The 20,370-nt window shown below is 40.9% G+C and overlaps 1 protein-coding gene across 5 annotated transcripts in view; it reads right to left on the reverse strand.

Moving 5' to 3' along the window:
• Nucleotides 1–19,875, reverse strand: part of SLC12A2 (solute carrier family 12 member 2) — a 52,636-nt gene extending 32,761 nt beyond the window's left edge. Inside the window, exons 1-4 of one of the 5 annotated variants that reach the window (XM_086869803.1) lie at nucleotides 19,682–19,875; nucleotides 2,731–2,850; nucleotides 1,629–1,704; nucleotides 978–1,073 (exon numbers count right to left, since the gene is read on the reverse strand). In XM_086869803.1, the coding sequence (XP_086725929.1) occupies nucleotides 978–1,073; nucleotides 1,629–1,695 (163 nt within the window). In that variant the 5' untranslated portion in view covers nucleotides 1,696–1,704; nucleotides 2,731–2,850; nucleotides 19,682–19,875. Of the gene's footprint in view, nucleotides 1–977; nucleotides 1,074–1,628; nucleotides 1,705–2,730; nucleotides 2,851–14,565; nucleotides 14,665–18,074; nucleotides 18,196–18,434; nucleotides 19,299–19,681 lie in introns of those variants that run through there. The other 4 variants (XM_023945072.2, XM_023945073.2, XM_086869802.1 and 1 more) reach the window with 4 other exon arrangements.
• Nucleotides 19,876–20,370: the final 495 nt, after the last annotated feature.

A 20,370-nucleotide genomic window follows, 5' to 3' on the forward strand; every position in this document is an offset into this window, starting at 1 on the left:
GAAGCAAGAAAATCCTCCAGCTCGAGTCTGAAGTAATGGAGTCCATGTTAAGTTTGCAACAGAAAATGCTTAATTTCACTGCATTACACTTCTTGTGCAAATCCTACATATGGACTCAGCTTGGCCATACTCTGTATTTCTTATGAAAAAAAAAAAAATCTTAATGTAATATAACATTTTCCTAGGAACAATTGTTTCTATGGAATTCTACAGTTCTTCCAATTCAGTACTTTAAATTTTCTAATGAAGTGTTATTTTTCAAGAGTGGCTTAAAAACAACAACAAAAAAAGTTCCTATATGAATGGGAAAACCTGACATACATAATGGAATTAAAAAACAGAAAAGGCATTTAGAAACTAAGCTTGACATAATGCTAACACTCTCACAGCTGATCTTTCCCATTAGGTCTGTTTACTTTGTGATAGTGAGGCTTTTCATTCTTAATCTTAATGAAGATATTTTTCTAAGTTTCTACATTAATTCCACTATATTTTTTCCTAGCAGCAGTCTCATAATGACACAAAGCACTTTGATTGTGTCAGAGGCACCAACCATTTCCAAAAATAGCTGACAACACCACATAAACCATGGAAGAGAATGAAAACCATCACCCTCAGGAACAGAGAGTTTGGAGAATTATCCGTGTGAAGGTTTATTTCAGGACATGGACACATCATACAAGCACACTCTTAACCAACCAGTGCAGCTCAGGAGAATATTAAGACTCTACTCATTCCTGGATATGTATCCTTAAAAACGTTTGTATTACAAAAATTTACACCAATAAATTTTCTTTTACAGCAGAAAAGCAAGGTACTAGTTCAAACCTAATTAGTAGGCTACCTATTGACTTTTTGTTGATTACATGACTGTTTAATCTCATACAGAACACAAGGAAGACTTTGCTCCTCAGCAACATTAAAGTGTGCACTCCAGAGTGAGGAAAGTTTTAAAAACTTGATTAAAATATCATTACCTCCTCTTACAAACCCATTTGTGGCTATTGCTGAAGTAGACAGTCCTGTAATAGTTGTCACAACAGTGGCCATTCCAATAACCAAGACAGACAGACCTTTTGGGAAAAGATGTGAAAAAATACTGTAAGCCCAGCAGTATTAAAGAGTACAAACCTTCAACTTAATTTAATTTAAATACTCAGTCTTGCAAATACAACACAAATTCACTTTCAAGCAAGAGGCTGCTTCTTCCCCTCTCAGGATACAAATAAAACTGGACCAAGTCTATTAAATCAGCAAGGTAAGAGCTGTAGTCTAAAGATTAAAGGAAACACAGGCCTTTTGCAGATCAGCCCAACACTAAGTTAAGCCTTTGAAAATAATTCCTTTTTTACTACACAGTCTATATGCAGGTTTTAATAACCAGAGATCAAAAGTTTATCTTCACAGTTCCACTGAAGACTTACAAATGTCAATTTTAAAATACTGCCTTGTACCTAAATGAAAAAGTCTAAGTAACTGAAGTTCTGGGTAAGGATAAATTATCATAAAAATTGGCAATATTAAGGTTAATTTCCTATTCCAGTTTGAAGTAAAAGCTCAGGATCAACACCTGTTGTGGATCACATCTGAAAGTCATTGAAATAAAATTAAAGCATTAGTACCCATACCTATCCCAGCTTGTCCTACAATCCATGACAGTCTGATGAAGAGCATCACACCCCAAATATTTAACATACATCGTACCTAGGATAAAACAAATTTAACATAGATTAGTTCTTGCATCAGCAGTCATTTTCACTAATTATTCATTACAGTTTTTAATGTTCTTGAAATTATCTTGCTCTATTTCCTCACTTCATATTATTTCACAAGAATATGATGCTATTATACAAGTTTAAATTTGATTTAAAAAAGGAGACTTAAATATGATTAAAAAGTTACTATCTTAAATACAGAGTTAAGAGTATTTCAATGTCTGATACTTGCAGTATCTCTTAAGCAAACAATAATAATAATTTAGATTTAGACCCTAACCTTTAAGATCCAAAATTCACATTACAAAATACATGATTTAAAGTAAAACAGAAGTCTATGATGACTGTGAGGTCTACAATCCCAGTTTATATCTCTCACAAATCTCTCTCTCATAAAAAACATGCAGTAAAGTAATACCCTACTAAATAACTTACTCTTTTTAAAATAACAAAAACTCTGCTGCAACTTTCCATTTCTATAACTTTTGTATCTTACAGCTGCAAAATAACAGGATGGAGACGTGTGCATTTTTTTTTTTAATCCTTGTATTTACAACTCTTAGATCTCAATAAAAATGGAGTTTACATTGTACAGAATTTAGACAGGAGACTAAAACCAGATCCTGGGGGTCTCTCTTATCTAAAGAGTAAGATATCAAAAGCCTTACAAAATAGGAGATAAGGACCTCTCCAAACCAGAGAAGTCCAGTATATATTTTTCTACCACAGTATCTTTTTCCTTCTTGGAAATCATGCAATGTAAAAACTCTTAAAACCTGTGCTAAGAAACCATACACACTTAAGAACTTATAGCCCTGAAGTATTTACTGCCTTAAAATTCAGCTGAAACAAGAGCAACCCTTCCTAAAATTATGGCATTTATCACACTTTTCATTCATATAATCTTCATATTACACTATCACAATGCCTGCCAAAAAAAAAGAGGGTAGCTGGAAAAATCTGCAAGAATAGATGAGCACCTGTAAGAAACTGAAGAACCTCATATCAAACTTACCAGCACACCTTTTATCCAGCCAAACTTGACTACTCCTTTGCTGTCAGGTGTGTAAGCAGCAGCTGCATCTCCAGCCGGTGCGCCTTCCTCACCATTTGCGTAGCCATCCTCAAACGGCTCCTTGGAAAACATAAAAAGAGTTTGTATTTTTTTGTGACTGACAGAGCAGAGTGGGCATGTGAAACTAATGTTTTTTTAAAAAAAAAAAATCTTACTTGTGTAAACAGAAAAATTAGAAGAATGACATGGCAGAAGTTTTAAGCAGCTCCTTTACACCCCTTGCATGACCCACATCTTGGATTTCAGGGAATGTAAAACAAACTTACAAGAGCAAACTGTTAACAGCCAGTGTGGTAAGTATATTCAAGAATTAAATCTAGATCCCTAAAAAAGTGAAACACCTGATCTGTAGAAAAAGAGCTGAAGATTTCAACTGCACAAGAAATTTTACTTGTCTGAAAGCACAGACTATTCTACCAAAAGTCACAGGTCTCTGCTGTAGCATTTCCTGTTGTTCAGACGCAGCTGTCATTTGATCAATTTTTCAGGAAATAAATTATTCATTTCCCTGTAAACTATTCTACTATTCTTTGTAAGGTGATGCTGCCAGAAAAAAGGATGAGAGATTGGCATTTCAGTGAAAAGGAGGGAAGAGAGGTCTCTTCCCAAACCCTGCTCCCATTTAAATGGGAAGGATGACAGATGGGAGAAAACATCAGCCCAATAGACAAAGGCTAACTTACGCCTTTTATTTACAATTCAATTCTCAACTTCAAAAAAAGCACAAAATCTCAATTTCAAATATAAATTGAAAATATATTTGTATACACACATATATGCTTGCTTCAAAGGCAGTTTTGTTTTGCCAAGCCAGGCAAACACCAGAACATTTGAACTCATACATTTCCTACACATACTGTAAGAAAGCAAGAAGCACTCCTAGCTGTTAATTTATCCAAAGCAACAAAAATTAAGAATGGACATACTAGAAAGATCCTGAACAACATCCAGCAAACCAGTTCAAGCAGCACATTGTGAAGCAGCCTGCATCCCAGGTTTAGAAAACATTTAAACAATTAGAGGTTCAATCCCAATAAGGTAAAGGGCAAAACCCGCATTTGCTAAGACACAAAATAGAGTGGACAAAATAAGGCTTTAAGTGTATGTAGGGAAGGACTAATAAAGGTTAGGGTGAGATATTTTACCATGTTCTTTTTACTCTTGATACATTAGTACCAGACAGAGTCTCAGCACAGAGTCCAGAGGAAATATTTCTAAACCTGTTGATTATGAAGACTGTCATCCATACGTTCTTTTAATCAGCAGTAAACATACAAATCAGATTTTTAAAAAAACAGGTTATGTCAACCTTATCCAAAGGTCAGTAGCACAGATTCATGTCAGTGCTTCTCTCAACTGATGCAGAATTATGTAATTCTCATAGAAACTGATACACCTGCAACACATCTGGTGATCTGTAAAGGCACAAGCTTTCCACTGTTAGGCAGAATGATGATCAGTTTCCAGATCATTACCTTTAACAGCTTACTCTCTTAAGGAGTACATTATATTGTCTCCAGAATGGATTACAAAAGGGAAAAAATATAAAAAATGGTATTTGTTATAGATATATTCTTTCATGTATGTGTCTATATATATTATATATTGTGTTAGATACACTAAACAGAGAAAAGCCAGAAACATAACCAGGAGTTACCCAGTTTGCTGAATTGCAGCCTTCCTGAAGAACTAATGGCTGTAATTCTTGGGAGATTTGCACAGCCTTTGACCAGCCAATCAATCTACTGATTGCTGATTTTTTTTTTTATTTAGGCACTCGAGCCAAATCAAGTAGTGGCTTGTAATCATTTAGAGTGGTAAGAAGAACAGTGAGGGCCAAAAAGAGAATTACAGTGCTGCTACATTTCAGAAATGCTGACCTGCCTGAACCAGAACTAGGAAAACATCTCCTATTCAAGCCTGAGCCTTGTGCCAGAAGAGGATGAGCTGACCATAGCCTAGAAGGGCAGAATAAAATGTAAAAATCCTTCTAAGCATGTCTCCCTTTATGACTTCTTTCAGGAGGAAACAAAGAGAAAAGAGATGCATTAAAAAAAATACACAGATTATAAACATGTTCACAACTGCCAAAACCTCCAATCAAGCATGAGACAGAATAACCACTTACTGCTTTTTCATCTAAAACCCACTCTTACTCCTCACAGAAAGCCATCACATTATACTTAGAACAAACTCTATTTTAAACTATTACATAAAGGGAGTCACATTCAAATTATCTAAACAATTTTTAAGCTTAGGCCAAAAAAAACTTGCCAACATTAGATAACATCTTCTGCTATTACAACAACACGCATCATTCTGTAATAAGAAATAACAAAATTGTTCTCTAAGAAGACTGGTCAGGGAGAATCAAGGAATGGTAGGAAGAATCTGTCTTTTCATGTCTTAAAATAGTGAAATATGACTAAGTGATTAATGCCTTTTTTTTTTTTTTTTTTACCAAGCTTGGAGTTTGTTTGCTGCAAGTTCAGGTTTGGTAAGAAGGCGGAGAAATACCCTTGTATCTAGTCTAAGAAAGGATCACACACTTCATCATGTGAGCATGGCTGGCCAAGTACTAGTAAAACCCACACACACCGCCAAGGTGACTCCCAAAGGTCACTTCAAAACCTCAACCACCGTGTGGCAGCTACACATTTTACTGCAGAGCTCAAACAAGCCCCTAGCTCAGCCTGTTGTGGAGACAGTGGCTCACAACTGGTATTCCGAGTTATCAGTTACCAGATCAGCTCCAAGATACTGCACACCGTGAACACAGGAAAGTTTTGTTGTGTAGGTCTCATCTCTCCACACTGTGCAATATTTCTTAGGAAAATATTTTGAGGCACAAGCAAAATGTAATAACTGAAAGGTTATTCCTGGTTATTGGTGCTGGTGGGTGCCCAATAAAGCAGCACTGAGAACAGATATTACAGAGTGTGGGCACATAAGAATTTCACTCCAGAAGGCTCCAAGCTCAGCCCTCTAAGGGAGTATTAAGAAAGCACCACTGTGGTCTCAGCTGTAAATCAAGCAGGCGTAGTATTTTTCATGCTCATGCTCATGAGGAAACAATGCTTCTACTCAAGTCAGACACTGAATGGAAAAAACTGCCCTAGCACTATTTTAGAACAGCCAATACATGTATGATAAGATCTTCATAAACAGTAAAAAACACTAACACACTGTGCACTTGGAGGGGGTGTAACAAAAGGGGGAAACAAAAGGGGGTTTGGCATTTCAGATTAGAAACAGTCTTATTAACACAATTCTTGAAACAATCAAAAATACTCAGTCATGCTGTTCATTTGCACTGTCAAAGGAAAAATAACATATGTTGACAAGTTGACAATTCTGTCATACAGTGAGAGAACTTCAGACAAGAAACAGTTAATTTCTACTCCTACACAGATAATCTACTATTGCATCTCCAGTGTTGGATCATAACAATAAGTTATTTGTGACAGCTGTGAATAGCCTCCACATCTATTTGAAGTAGATTAGTAATGAGAAAATACTTGGTATTTTGGTAGAGGATACCTAAGATTTTTCACACAGCCTGTAATACCCTGGTGCACCAAGAAGTTCAGCAAAAATTGCTTTACTTAATTCTTGAGAGTGATGTATGTCATGCAGCAATTTTTTTTTTTTTGTGGTGAACTTATCTAAATCCCATCTTAATGGCAATATACTTGGGCTATGTTGAACTGCATGAGGCAATACCAGAATAAACACACATGAAGTCTTGTTTCTTTTCAAGAATCACAACTTGGAAGCTGCAAGTAAAGGGCAGGACCACCAGCAAGTTTGTATGCAAGACAATTTGCTGTATCTCCAGGCTGCCACTGTGAACTGCCTGATTTGGTGTGTTCCTGGTAGTCACTTGACTTTAGCTAATCCCTCCCATTGCTGTTAGTCCTGTGCAAAAACAGGAGGCCAGAGAAGCACCTCAGACTACAGCATTTAGCTGCTTTTCCCATTCCTCAAGTTTGGCCAGTTACAGGTTTAGCACATGCTAAATGTAATATGAGGTTCTTCTCACACGAACTCCCTAGAAAGTTTTCACAAGAGCAGCTTCTTCTCATTTTGACAGGATACAGTACTGAAGCTGGTTTCAGTAGTTCATTTTATCATAATGCTAAAAATCAAGAGTCTAATATTTTCAAGCTACGGCTTCTGCAAAGAAATATAAAAATGGCCTTCCACTACATTTAATCAAGCTGTTTACACTTAAAACTGCTTTGTACTTACATTCTGAATTCTAATCCTATATTGTGATACATATTTATTCTGATTACATGCCTATATTCTGATAATAGTTCTTTCATACTTACTGAGAACAAGAAAAAAAATAAAGGAAGCTACCTGAGAACTATCTTTGCCCAAAGAGTACTGACAGAACAATTCTGTGCTCTGACCAGTCAACATCTCAGGAGCTCTGTGGCTGGGGATGTTTGCAGGAACCCTTCTTGACAAGAGTAAGAGGTTTTCATACACCTTCTGCAGTCCTTCACTACTGCCAACCTGTTCACTAGCCCTTACAATTTATTGTTTCCATCTCCCAAAGGTTAATTTTGTAGTCATTGTCATTTTAAGATGTTCCTTATTTTGTGGAAGGGAACAAGCAGTAAAATATATTGATCCAGATGCAGGATGCCATCTGTCTCAACAGAGGAAGAATCATTACTTGGAGAGATTATACTCTCAAATATCCCAACTCCAGACCTGCACACTATTAACACTAGGGTTACAAAACCTGTTCTTTTCAGAATTAATACAGTTCAAAACATACATGAAAAAAGAGCTTATAAATATTTGTTTTGCTTCTTTGCTTTTCTAATTAAAGGATACTCTAGCCAAAGCATAGATATAATAAAAATGACAGAATAAAGCTATCAAGTTACATAAGAATTACTAGACATTTTGCCTCAAATGATGGCAACACTTCAAAGGCTTTTTAAATGCTACCCAAGATCTTTTCCTTGTAAGAGCAAATGAACTTTTGGACTCTAGCTCCCACCACCTGTGACACTTCCAAGGAGCTGAATAAAAGATTTTAGAAATGCTGGCTGTATTTCATGCATAGAAGAACTGCACAAAATAATCCTGCTGCTATGGTGTTTACCTCTGATACAACAGAGCTTTTGAAAACAGTCGGTACTGGTACAAGTGTGATGCTGATAAAGAATAAATAATAAGCTAGGTATTAAATGTTGTCTGAAGGACACCAAGCAGTATCATATCTATCTGTTCTTTAAACATTGCTTTTGAGCATGCTGAAGTTTGCAATCATAAAATTCCCAGGTTTTGTCTACGGTCACTTTGGTAAGCTGTTTTTATCTTTTAATGCTTTTATCTACACAGTTGTGAAAGAGATCAAGAAGACTGAGCTTCCTTTCCAAAACACCTAAATCTCCACTGAATGGTTTTAAGCATATTGTTGTCCAGGGACACCAGACAGCCTTATGTTAAACCCTTTATCAAGAAAAGCCTTGGATTTGGTTGCCTGAGATTCTGCAGTGTTTCAGTACTTAAATAGACAGGATGAAAATATAAGTTTTCACCAGTCTTTGACTCAAGCTGGTGACACTGACTATTGCTGTAACCATTTTTTTTCAGAAAACCACTACTCAAGAGAGGCTGGGATACTATTTCTAACTTTGCTCGTAAACTACAAATCACAACTGATTTTTTAATACTAAACTTGGAAAACACCTCTGCCAAGTCTGACAGTTTTCAAGTGGTTTTTTTCCTGTAAGGGAAATAACTCCAAAGGGAGGAAATATCACAGGTAATGACTTTTAAAATATCTTACTCCAGGTAACATGCTCTTAAAAAACAGCCTGAGTGGACAGTATTTTGTTAACTAGTCATGCTCTGCCAGAATAAGGATGGTGACAGGTATGGAAACTAAGAACAAGCATGCACAACTCTCAACTAATGCTTTGTAGCTGGCCTCACTGTGATGAAAGAGCAATGAAAGCATAAAACCTAGAACAGATGTAACAGTCTGAATCTTTGGTACTTGAGACAAGAGTTATCCCTCACTTAGAAATTGCTACTCAGAAAGCCATTGTCTTCCACAGAACACCTAGAGAAATTGACAGATTCCTGATTATTTATCAGTTGAAAACAGTTTACCAAGCTAACAAAACAGATTCAGGTGTTCATTCAGGAGTTAGATGGGAAGCTTGGCTGATCAGCATTGTTCCCAGTGGGGAAAAAATACCCAGTCAGGTGGCACATAGGAAAGAAAACATGGCACAAAGACATGTTCAAGACATTTCAGTTTGCCTAACACTTTCTTTAAAGAACACATCTTTAAAGAACTAACTCAAAAAACAAATACTGTCAGGGAACAATGACAGTCATAGCTGTTGACAGCACTTCAGAAATTTCAGCAGTCATACTAGGTATTTTACTTCTTGGTTATAAAACAGCAATGAATTCCAAATTCTATTAGTAAATTTTCCATCATTCCCACTCCTCCAGTGTCTTCACAGTCATAACTTTAAAAAAACCTACTAAGCCATTAAATGGCATCCAGAAGTTACCTAGAACAGCAGAAGATAAATTGCCCAGATTAAACACAGTCAGTTCTTAAAACTTGGAATTCCTTGGAATAAAACATGAACAGCTGATCATTGTTTGTGAGTAATCATTGGTTACTCACCTCAATCAAAGGAAATCCTTTGCAGGTTTGTAGCCAAAAGACCAAAACTTAAATGCTTTGACTGAATTACCTTGTCTACAATTATACATTTAAAATATAGTAGCAAATGCCTTTGGCATCCACTTCCAGAGATTTTAAATGAGATTGCATCAAACACTGAACATTAATGTTATCTTAAGCTGAAATTAAAGAGTGTTGTACCGTGATTGCAGCAGAGCAATTTTAAACAGAAGAAATTTATAGTTGCAATTAACATGTCAACTCAAGGATTAGCTATATGTCTTTGCCATCAGCTTGTATTTCTGTCTTGCACACTGCTTTTAATACAAAAACATTAAACTATGTTTTTTTATGTGAGTGCATATATGTATCATACACATAATGATTTAAAAAGCCATTTTTACTTTAATTCTTTTAAAGGGACAATCATCCACTCATCCTCCCAATTCTTACATGCAGTATGATGTATTAACTAAGCACGACTTAATCAGGAAACTTAGTCAGGCAATTGATTTAAGCTTAGGAGTAAATCCTTTCTTTCAAGGTGGTATACTTAAAAAGGATAAATAGGAGATTTGTTTATGAAGATTAGCACTACTTTAATGTCTTACATGAACAGTTTTCTTGACAAATCTCTAGGCTTACTACATGAAGGCTACATTTGTCTGAAGCAGTTTTGACATGTGATAAAGCATTAAAGTTTTGTTGACATCTGGTATGCAAGACCAGTATCCTATCAGAAACAAAAATATTTGCTTTTTTTCCCCCAAGTGAAAACATTAATTAAAAAATGAGAACACATTGCAAAATAAAGAAAACATCCCTTTAAATCTTGATTCATACATCCCTCCATAAGCACAGAATGGAATAAAAAAATGGGCAAGCTGATTGTGAAATTTAGAAACAAATGAGAAAAGGCCTCTGTGTTCAGTAGCTTTGCAGTGTGGAAGACCCACAATGCTTATGGTCTGCACTCCCAGAAATGTTGTAGCTAAAATAAAGGCCTTCCTCTCAAGGAGTAAGTCATCATGGTCTTCTACTGTAAAAACAAAACATAACAAACCCCAAAAAAAACAATCATCCCCCAAAAAAGCCCAGACTTCCTCTTCCAGTCTCTGCATTTCTGGTTAACGAAGTTGCAGGAGGCATGACTTCCTGCACAAGTGTAGGGGTAACCAAACCCTTCGGTCTAAGGGAAAGAAATGCATGTATTCTGCTTCACACCTCAAGAATGCACCTTCATTTCTGCATTGCTGCATCATGACCCTGTCCAGAACCACCACTGCACCCGGAATGATCTACTGAAGTAATTCCTTACTGTACATTGAATGCAGTATTCCTTTGGGTATCCACTGTCCTGGAAGGAGAAACCACACTTCACAGGGAAGTGGATCCAGGCTCTGAACACAGGTAGTTTTCTCATGAAACACACAAGCCTGAAACTCTCCAGAATGAAACAGATGCAGCACTTGATTGCATAAGAGCTGAAGTAAATCCAATTAGCAAGCCTCCTGCAGAGAAGCTTGGCATACTCAAGTGCAGTCCAAGAAATACAATGTTCTGCTATAAAGTACAAAAGAGAATCCATTTCAGTCTTGTCAATATTGTTTTGGACACATCAGATTCCAAACTCATCATAGTTCAAAGCCCAGCAGCCCATCCCCAAGCAGCTACTTGCTCATTCCTCCACAAGTGGGACTGGGGAGAGAATTGAAGGGTAAAAATTCACAGGTTGAGATGAAGACAGCTCAAAAGGGAAAGCAAAAGCCACACACATAAGCAAACCAAAACAAAGAATTAATGTCCTGTTTCCCATGGTTGGGCAGGGGTGTTCAGCCACCTCCAGGACAGCAGGGTCCCATGACATAATAATGACTTGGGAAGAGAAATACTATCACTCCCAATGCCCCCTTACTCCTTTTCTCCTCACATTTTTTATACTGAGACTGATGGCACAGGGCCTGGGATATCCCTTGGGTCAGTTTGGGTCCCCTGTCCTGGTTGTGTCCCCTCCCACACTCCCATGCACCCCCAGGTTCCTCACCACAGGAGGAGCAGGAAAGGTCTTGGCTCTTGACAAGTCCTGGTCAGCAAGAACAAAAATGTTTCTAAATTACCAACCCTGTGTCCAGCACAGATACAAAACAGAACTCCACACCGGCTACTGGGAAGGAAATTAACTCTCCCCCAGCCAAAACCAGCACAAAAATCATCTATTCTCCACCCCAAAATGAAGGTTAATTTGAGGCATTCTTGCTCTTAACAGCTTTTGGTTTTCATCTACTTCTGTAAAATATGGTGCAGTTTCTATTCAGGAAGTAGGAGACAGGAGCAAATGACCCCATCTATGAAGCAACAGTAAAACCCTAATAAAACATCCCATTTTGATGAGAAGTCCAGCAACAATGTAATAAGTTCCTGAAAAATTACATTTTACCTGCTGGCTTACAACAGACTAAAAAGCCCATTGAAGTAATCCTGAAGAATCATTTAAGAGCCACCTGAATTTTTAATGTCATGCTCTGATGTGGTGAATGCAGCTAGAGCACAGCCCCTGAGCCAGCACTGAGCAGGGCTGGTATGCTCACACAGAAAAGCGCTCACTTGCATTGGCACAGCACCACATTTCAGCCAAAGTTGCCAAACTGCTTACAGTTCAACAGCAGTATTACTCAGAATAGTCTTAGGATTTTCTGCCACGTAGACTGACAGACCAAGCTGAAACATTAATCTAGCATCACAGTTCCTTCACAGCTGAAACAGCTATTTTCTTTGAATTTAAAAAAACCCAAACAACTGAATCATATGAAGTAGGAGCAGTGGATTCAAAGAAGGGAAGTTAACTAACAAAATGAAGATGCAGGAAATAAGCCTTCTTATTAAAATGGAACTTTAATTTTTCAGAATTTCTTTACTCTTTTTATCACCTTATCCTTAAATCAATCAAGTTTACAAGGCACAGATCATACATCCAAAGTTATTTTTATGCATAAATAAATTTGTTTGTCAGGTATAATCAGTATGCTGAAGTGCAGAATGTTCGTGCACTTAAAACTGCAAAAACTGAATAGCTTTCAAAACTCTGAAAGGCAAATTATTTGAAGTCAACTATTTAAAAAAATTCTTAGTAGCAACCAATGACCATAGTGTGACTGCTATTACCTGTACCAAGAAGTGGGGAAAATGGGTTTGTGGTTGCTCATGAATGAGTATTACATGAGACTTAAGGAAAAAAAATCTGAAGAATTCAACAGAAGGTGTAGTACTCTGGCTTAAATTACTCCAAGATACTGATCTTGCCAAGCTCCTCCCCTGCAAGAATGTTCTTCAAGAATGAAAATCATCTGAGGTCTAATCAAGTGCAGTACCAAAAGGGAAAAAAGTTAATCTGAAGATTAATTCTGCAGCACCTTCCTCTTTAACCAGCCCTGGAACAGTCCACTGGGAGTGTGACAATTTTTTTGGTACTGTTAATAAAGGGAAAAAAATGAAGTGTTAATTTCATCTCGGTATCGCTGTTGAAGTTCAACTTTGTACTATACACAGTGTCTGTACAGTAGCACATGTATATAAAATTTTTAAGTAAATGAATATATGTGTATTAGGAGTGCACACTCAAACGTTTTTATTAATGCCTGGTGTGCAGTAAAAAGACACTGGATCTCTTAAGTATTGGAACAAGGAACTGAATCACCACATGCAGTTCAAGTTTGCAGTTGAGGGGGTGTTTGCTTTCTGTAAACCAGATCAGATCTGTATCAGATCCAACTAAGATCTGTGACAGCAAAAAGTTCACCCCTTTCAGCAGCAGTCCACACTTGTGCTGTGAGCTATATAAGCTGTTAAAGGTTCAGTTATTTCCAGCTTCCCTGGGACATTTAAAAAAAAAAAAAAGTAGTAAGAACCATGTTTATTAACATTCCATAGGTGTTCTGGCTAAAGAGTTACCAAAGACAAGAGATACAAGCATCAAGCAACATAAAAATACAAATTATACCAAGTCTTTACAAAATACAAACCCTTGAACACTAATATAATTTACTACCGCAAACACAGCAGTACACTCATTTTTTTCCCTGATAAAAATGGTCGTGCTGAAGTGGGGTATCAGGATAAGCAAAGTGATTTTTCTCAACACAGGCCAAAAAAGCATAAAAATCATCCCCCTGCACGATCCAAGTAAAGCCTCACAGAGTACAGGTGCATTAAGGTCACTGCTGTTTAAAAGTGATGAAAGAACAGTGACCAATTATAGGCTTCTGGGACACACAACAGCACTGAGAGCAAGACTAAGAGAGCTTCTCTTGTTTTATTTTGGTACAGTGAACTTCAGAAAGAAGATTCAAATTCTGCACGCATATATGAAGGACAGCAAGGAAACGTAATTTAAATTAAAAGTAACAGGAACTCAAGAAATAAAGAGACCTACAAACTGTAAACAAGATTCAGCAAGGTAGTGCAATAAAAACTATCTGCAAGAGGGTCTCAATCTTCCATGAGAGTGAAATGAAGGAGCTTTTAAAGAGACACCTTATGTAACAGGGTCAGCTAACTTGATACCCTACAATCATCTTTTAGCCTTTAATGTATCTTTAGCTGAGTTCTGCCTTCCTTGCAGGCTAAGCAAACATAAACCACAAACTGAAAGGAAATAAAAACAAATATTAGAGGTGCAGCAGTTGTATAACATTCTCAAGACAGAATACATTTTCATTAGAAAGCAGTGCCATACACAGACCTTTCCACTGCGCTTATGTTAAACATTTGAAGTCATCAGGTCAGAGGAAAAACTGCAGTGCTTGAGAAAATACTTTACAAAGCCAGAAAGATAACTGAAAACAATTACAGTCATCCAACTTGAGTAAAAACAAACAAAAAAAACCTTCTCAATCTGTATCAGGACTACCAGCAATTGCCTTTTTTTCTTACACCTGTCTCTAAATGCAGATGACAGGTGCACAGATTTTTGTGTGGGAGGAAGCAAAGCACACTTGTGTTTTTAAATACTTCGGGATTTCTTTTTGTTTTGATTTATAATTTGATCGGGGGAAGGGGGGGTGTGGAGGTGGTGTAAGGATCTTCCTCTGAGATCAGTGCCTTACCCTGTCAGGGCTCTCGGTGAGTATTTAACAGACAGCAGAGCAGAGCTGCCAGCAGAGGGCTTGGTTCACACCACATCCACTCACCACAGCTGCGAGGGACTGCACAAGGATCAAATCAGAAACGCTCTATACAGCGAGATCTAGTCCTAAGGAAAAAACATAAGCTCCCTAATTAACTCAATGCTGTACAGAAAAATCCTGTATTATTTCAGTGGACCACAGCGTACAGGTCTCAATACTCTAAGGGTATACACTTGTCAGAACAATAAGGTCTGTGATATTATGACAGGGTGTTGATAAACTGAGGAGCACAAAGGCATGTGCAGTTATTTCTACAGGCTGTACCTTTATGTACAGATGTAACTGATCCACGAAAAGCTGAAAGACAGTAAAAAAAGTTAAGAGAAGCAAGAACGCTTTCTATCTTCCCATTGTCTGAAGAAGATCCCCCTCAAGAAGGAAGGGGACACCACTGCAACAAAAACCTGCATGTCATTCTTCCCCCCCCACCACTTTTTTGCTAATAAACATCCTCTCACCTCAACATCTCTGGAGACCAGAGCTCCTGCAACACATTCTTTTCATCTACAAGACAGCAACTGCAACAGCATCACCAAATTCTCTCTCTCATCTCTCTAATGCAGACATCAATACATGTGGGTAAGGAACAGACTGATCACCTTAGTTATCTGTAGCCAATGACATAGTAAGACAAGACCCCTCACCTGGAGTTTAATATGATCAACCAAGACCAGTGTTACACAATTCATCCACCTCAGGGTACCGCAGCATCATTCAGCTGTGTTTCCACAGGTAGTTTCAAAAACAATCCCTTTCTTGTGAGAAAAGCTGCTGCTGGAGTGACCAACAAACACCTATCCCACCAGGACTGCAGGACAAACCCTTGTGAAATGGGACCTCTCCAGTACATGTGTGTGTGTGTCTTCCTCAAACACTCTTCTTCCAACACTGCTTTTCTGTGAGAACAGTATCAGTAGAAGTGTTAGACAGATGAAGCTTCTAAACAAAGCTAAAGGGAAAAAAAAAATAAAAATCTGTTCTATAACTGGCACTGGCATCAACAATGCTCCAACATTGCCTCACATTTATCTACCTATTAAAAGCGAACAGAATAGCACGGACTCTAACTGCTGGATAAAATAGCTGCATTCAAAGCAGTGAACCATACTGCTGGTACACAGTTTTGGATCATTCTGTACACAAAGTACATGCCACTCTTGATGCATTGGGTCAAGAGCAGAGGCACAACAATAGGTATTCACACAGTGCAAACTTTATGTAAGGGTACTAGGATGTTTGTACCAACTGCCTTACACGGACATGCTGTACCTGATAAACTGGTACAAAATCCACAGCTAAAGAGTAAGGTTAATTCTTCACAGTACCAAAAGTCAGTAAGATACTTTTCCAAATGCAGTGTTATTCAACAGTAGAGACTGGCTAGTCAGCAGGAAGTGAAGTCACTTTGAGAATGGAGACAATAAGCCCCCTGGAAACAGTAAAAAAAAGCGTAATAGCTTTGGATCATCTTCCTTGTAAAAGTACAGCACCATCTTGATTCAGAAGTTATCGGGGCTCTGTGTCCACAGACCAAGTATGTAATGTGGGAGATGAGATGTATTTCATACTCCTGAGATTGTCAGGAATGTAGGTATCCAGTGCTATTAGCATGCACAACACGGCCTTATTAAAAGCTTTTGTGTTCACAGCTTTATCTTGGAAAGTGTTTTGCTAAGTTGGAAGCAAAAATAATGGCTTCCCTTCTTCATATAAACTTAAGTGGCTGCTAACGCTTTAATTGCTTTGGATGTTAAACATCCTGTGACAAAATAAGATACTCCCCCATTGAACTTCAACTTAAAATTCTGAAGTTTATAACACGACGTTTTAAAAAGCTAATACTTAGCAATCAAATGCAACCAAAATTCCATATTCCATCCCCAATATTTATTTTATGGGAGGAGAGGGCCACGCAGACAGGACATGACTTTAAAATAACTTTCACATGTACACCTATCCACACTGCAGAACAAATAATGACATTAAAGAAATTAGTAATTTGACTTAACTGATGCTATGAAACTAGTTTAATAATGACCCTGTAATTAGATTGTCCACCACTCCTCTATGCCACAGACTACATAGAAAATTCCTCGCCATGAACTTCTTCGTAATAAAGAAATTACAATTTTAGAAATTACAGTTCCAGAATATATTATATTGTGAAATATCTTAATGATGTCAAAGAGCTTTTCAGAGTGCTGCAACATTAACACACTGAAAAACCTATCTGCCAACCTTAGAAATTCGAGGGATGTTCTGCTTACAAAGCTGAGTATCCAACACCCGGTCATCCCATCATGGACAAGGAGTCAGAAATTTGGGGGAGCAGGAGGACAGAAAACCAATGTGGTTTCACATATATGTGTGTTCTATAGTTTACCCAAATCCAAACACATGGCAGGAACTGCCAATTTCGATTTCATACTAACTGAGAATCAGACCACAGATCATCATTTAGCTCCATCAAAAGGGAACCTGGAAGGCAGGAGTAATTTGCAGTTAGTGTTAGTAATTAAAATTTGACACCTCAGATGTCATAAACAAGTATCTTTATAATAAACCTACCAGTTATATTGGAACAATTTCACAGTCAGTGTCAAAAAATACACCTGAAAAATCACCACGACCCCCCCCCCCACCCCAAAAATCCCCAAATGCCACATATCAGTGCTGATGCACTAAGCAGCCTAACAATGGTGGGAAACAGGTAAATCTGTTAAGAACATACGTCTTCATGGAACTGCACCTACAAGGAGTGCAAGGTGGGATGAAAAAAAAAAGTTCTGAAAACAAAATATTCTTCACTTCCTCGGAATGTGGCCCATGCATTTCATTTCCCTAAACTCAGCAGAAAGACCCCACTTAAAACACAGGCTTCTGAGAACAGCCATACACCAATTTTCGAACTTTCAGAAAACAGCACTGCAAGAGCTTCATCTTTATCTAGCGTTAGTTTAGTGATGATAGTTTAAAAAGAAAAAAAGTCTGGGAAATTAATTCTGCGTTCAGCTAAAACCCGCCGTCTAGCCAAGACAGCGGGCAATGCAAAGAAGGCTCTCACTGTCAACTCGTCTCAAGTAACACACAGACTCGTAGTCCAAAATAGAAAAAAAAAAAAAGCTTGAGACGCACAGCTCCGAAATTTTTCAAGCCTTGACCGCGGCGCAGGGGCCACCGAGCAGCCCTGGAAGGCTCGCCCAGGATCGGTGCCTGTGCAGATCCAGCAGCATCCGATCCTGATCCCATCGGATCCAGCGAGCTCTGCCTCGGCGCCGCACAGACAAAACCTCCGCCTGCTACCAAAGCTAGCCCATCCTTATTTATTTACTCTTTTTTATTTACTTTTTTTTCAGCGTCTCTTCCAAATGTTTTCACTCCCCTCCCCAGACTAGTTCCCATGGCGAGCCTCCAAATTAATACCCTACCTGCTGTAGGAGATTTGGAAGTGGAAAACCTGTAAGAGATCCCCGCTCAGTGACGGGGAGAACAGACCTACAGCTCTAAATCACCTCTCGCACTGGGAGACCATCTCCCAAAAGCACGTGTGTGTGTTAGGGGGGAGGATGGATACCACTGCGTCACGAAAAGACAAAAAAAAAAAAAATAACATAACTGAGACGCAAGCTATGCACCCGCGCTATTTGCGCCTCCTCGAGGCTCGGCGAGCTTTCGACTATTTTTTTTTTTTATTATTATTTTTTTTTTTTTTTTTAGCTTTTCTGCCGACACGCTCCGAGGAGCCGCTGCACCCCCGGAGCCGGGGGAGCCCGGGGGCCGCCTCTCACCTTGTCCAGCTCATCGTGCAGCTCGGCCAGGCTGGGCCGGAGCAGCTTCTCGCCCAGGTCGGCGGCCGTGTGCCGGTAGTGGTCGATGCGGGGCACGGCGTCCATGGTGTTGTGGCCGAAGGTGCGCAGGTAGTAGGTGTTGGTATGGGTATCATAGTAGTAGTGGTGGTGCCCGCCCGAGTGCAGGCTGCCCTCACTCATCACCGTATCGCCGCCGTTCTGGACGCCGCTCACATTGCCGCCCTCCGAGCTGCCTCCCCCGGGCTCGCCGGGGCTCTCGGCGCCGGCCGACGGGTCCACGAAGTTCACCCGAAACCTGCCCTTGGCTTCCTCGACTCCCTTATCCGCCACGCCGACGTCCCCGCTCGACTTGCGGGGCCCCTCGGCCACCAGGTCCACCTGGAAGCGGCTCTGGCTCGGCGTGGGACCGAGCGGCTTGCCCAGCGCATCCTTGGAGCCCTCATCCCCCGCGGACCCCGCCGCCAGCTCCTTGCCCTCCATGCCTTCCCCTCGCTCTGCGGCCGCCACTGCTCCGAACACCCCTCCCGGCCGGCGGCTCCGCTGCTTTAAGCGGCCGAGCAGCGCCCCGGGGCTGCCGCAGACACAGCGCCGCGCCCCGCCCCCGCCGCAGCGCCAGGTGACGGTGCCTCCGGTCCCTCCGCCCGATCCCGCTCTGCCCAGGCAGGAGCGCGGTCGCTTCCCCGGCTGGCGCGGCAGCAGGGATGCGAGGGGGGAAAAACCGGCGGCGCCGCGCAGGCTCCGCCCGCTCCCGGTTGCGGCGGAGGGGGGCGGCGGGAGCGCGTCCCGGCCGGGCGGCGGCGGCTCCTCCCGCCCGCACTATGGCGGCCCCGCCGCATCCGCCCCGCGGCGGCGCTGGGAGGGGCGGGGGGGCCGCGCCGCGATCCCGCCCGGCACAGCCCCGCCGGCCGCCGCCACGTCTCGCGAGAGGAGCGCGGGGGCGCTCGGAACCGCGCGGTGCCTCACAGAGCCCGGACCCCTCGGGAGCCCCCGAGACCCCTCGGGAGCCCCCGAGACCCCTCGGGAGCCCCCGAGACCCCTCGGGAGCCCCCGAGACCCTTCAGGCACCTCCCGGTCCTTCAGACACCCCCGGACCTCCCACAGACACCCCCTGATCCTCTCAGACACCCCCGGAACCCTCACGTACCCCGGACCTCCCATATACACCCCCAGATCCTTTCAGTTCAGCCCCAATCTCTCATACACACCGCCAGACTCCTCATACATACCCCCGGATCTCTTCAGACACCTCCTGATTCTTCACACGCACATATCCCCGGACCTCTCACACGCCTCCTGGGACCCTCATAAACGCTCCCAGTTTCCCTCGCACACACACCCAGAGCTCTTGAATGCTTTGGTACCTCACACGTCCACTCGGACCCCTCACACTCCCCTAGGTCCCCTCACATCCTTCCTGTTCCTCACACACAGCCCCACCCCCAGATTCCCAAACGAACCCCCCGTTCTTCACACAACCCACGAACTCCCTCACACCCCCCAGTTCCTCAGCCACCCCACAGAATCACAAGACTGGGTCAGGTTGAAAGGGACCACACTGGGTCATCTGCTCCGATCTCCCTGCTCAGGCAGGGTCATTCCAAAGCACATGGCACCGGATTGTGTCCAGACGGCTCTGGAATGTCTCCAGAGACAGACTCCACACCCTCCCTGGACAATCTGTTCCCATGCTCGGTCACTATGCAGGGAAGAAGTTCTTCATGCTCAGGTGGAATGTTCCTTTTCATCAGTTCCTGCCATTTCTCTCGCCCTGGCGATTGACCATCACCAATCTGAGCCAAGCTCCATCTTCCTGGCACTCCTGTCTCTATATTTATAAACAAGGATGGGGCTCCTTCTCAGCTGCCTCTTCTCGAGGTTGAACAAGCCCAGCTCCCTCACCAGTCCACATGAGAGA

The sequence above is a fragment of the Cyanistes caeruleus genome, chromosome Z, assembly GCF_971803275.1.
Source record: "Cyanistes caeruleus chromosome Z, bCyaCae1.hap1.1, whole genome shotgun sequence".
In the NCBI taxonomy this organism is placed as follows: domain Eukaryota; kingdom Metazoa; phylum Chordata; class Aves; order Passeriformes; family Paridae; genus Cyanistes; species Cyanistes caeruleus.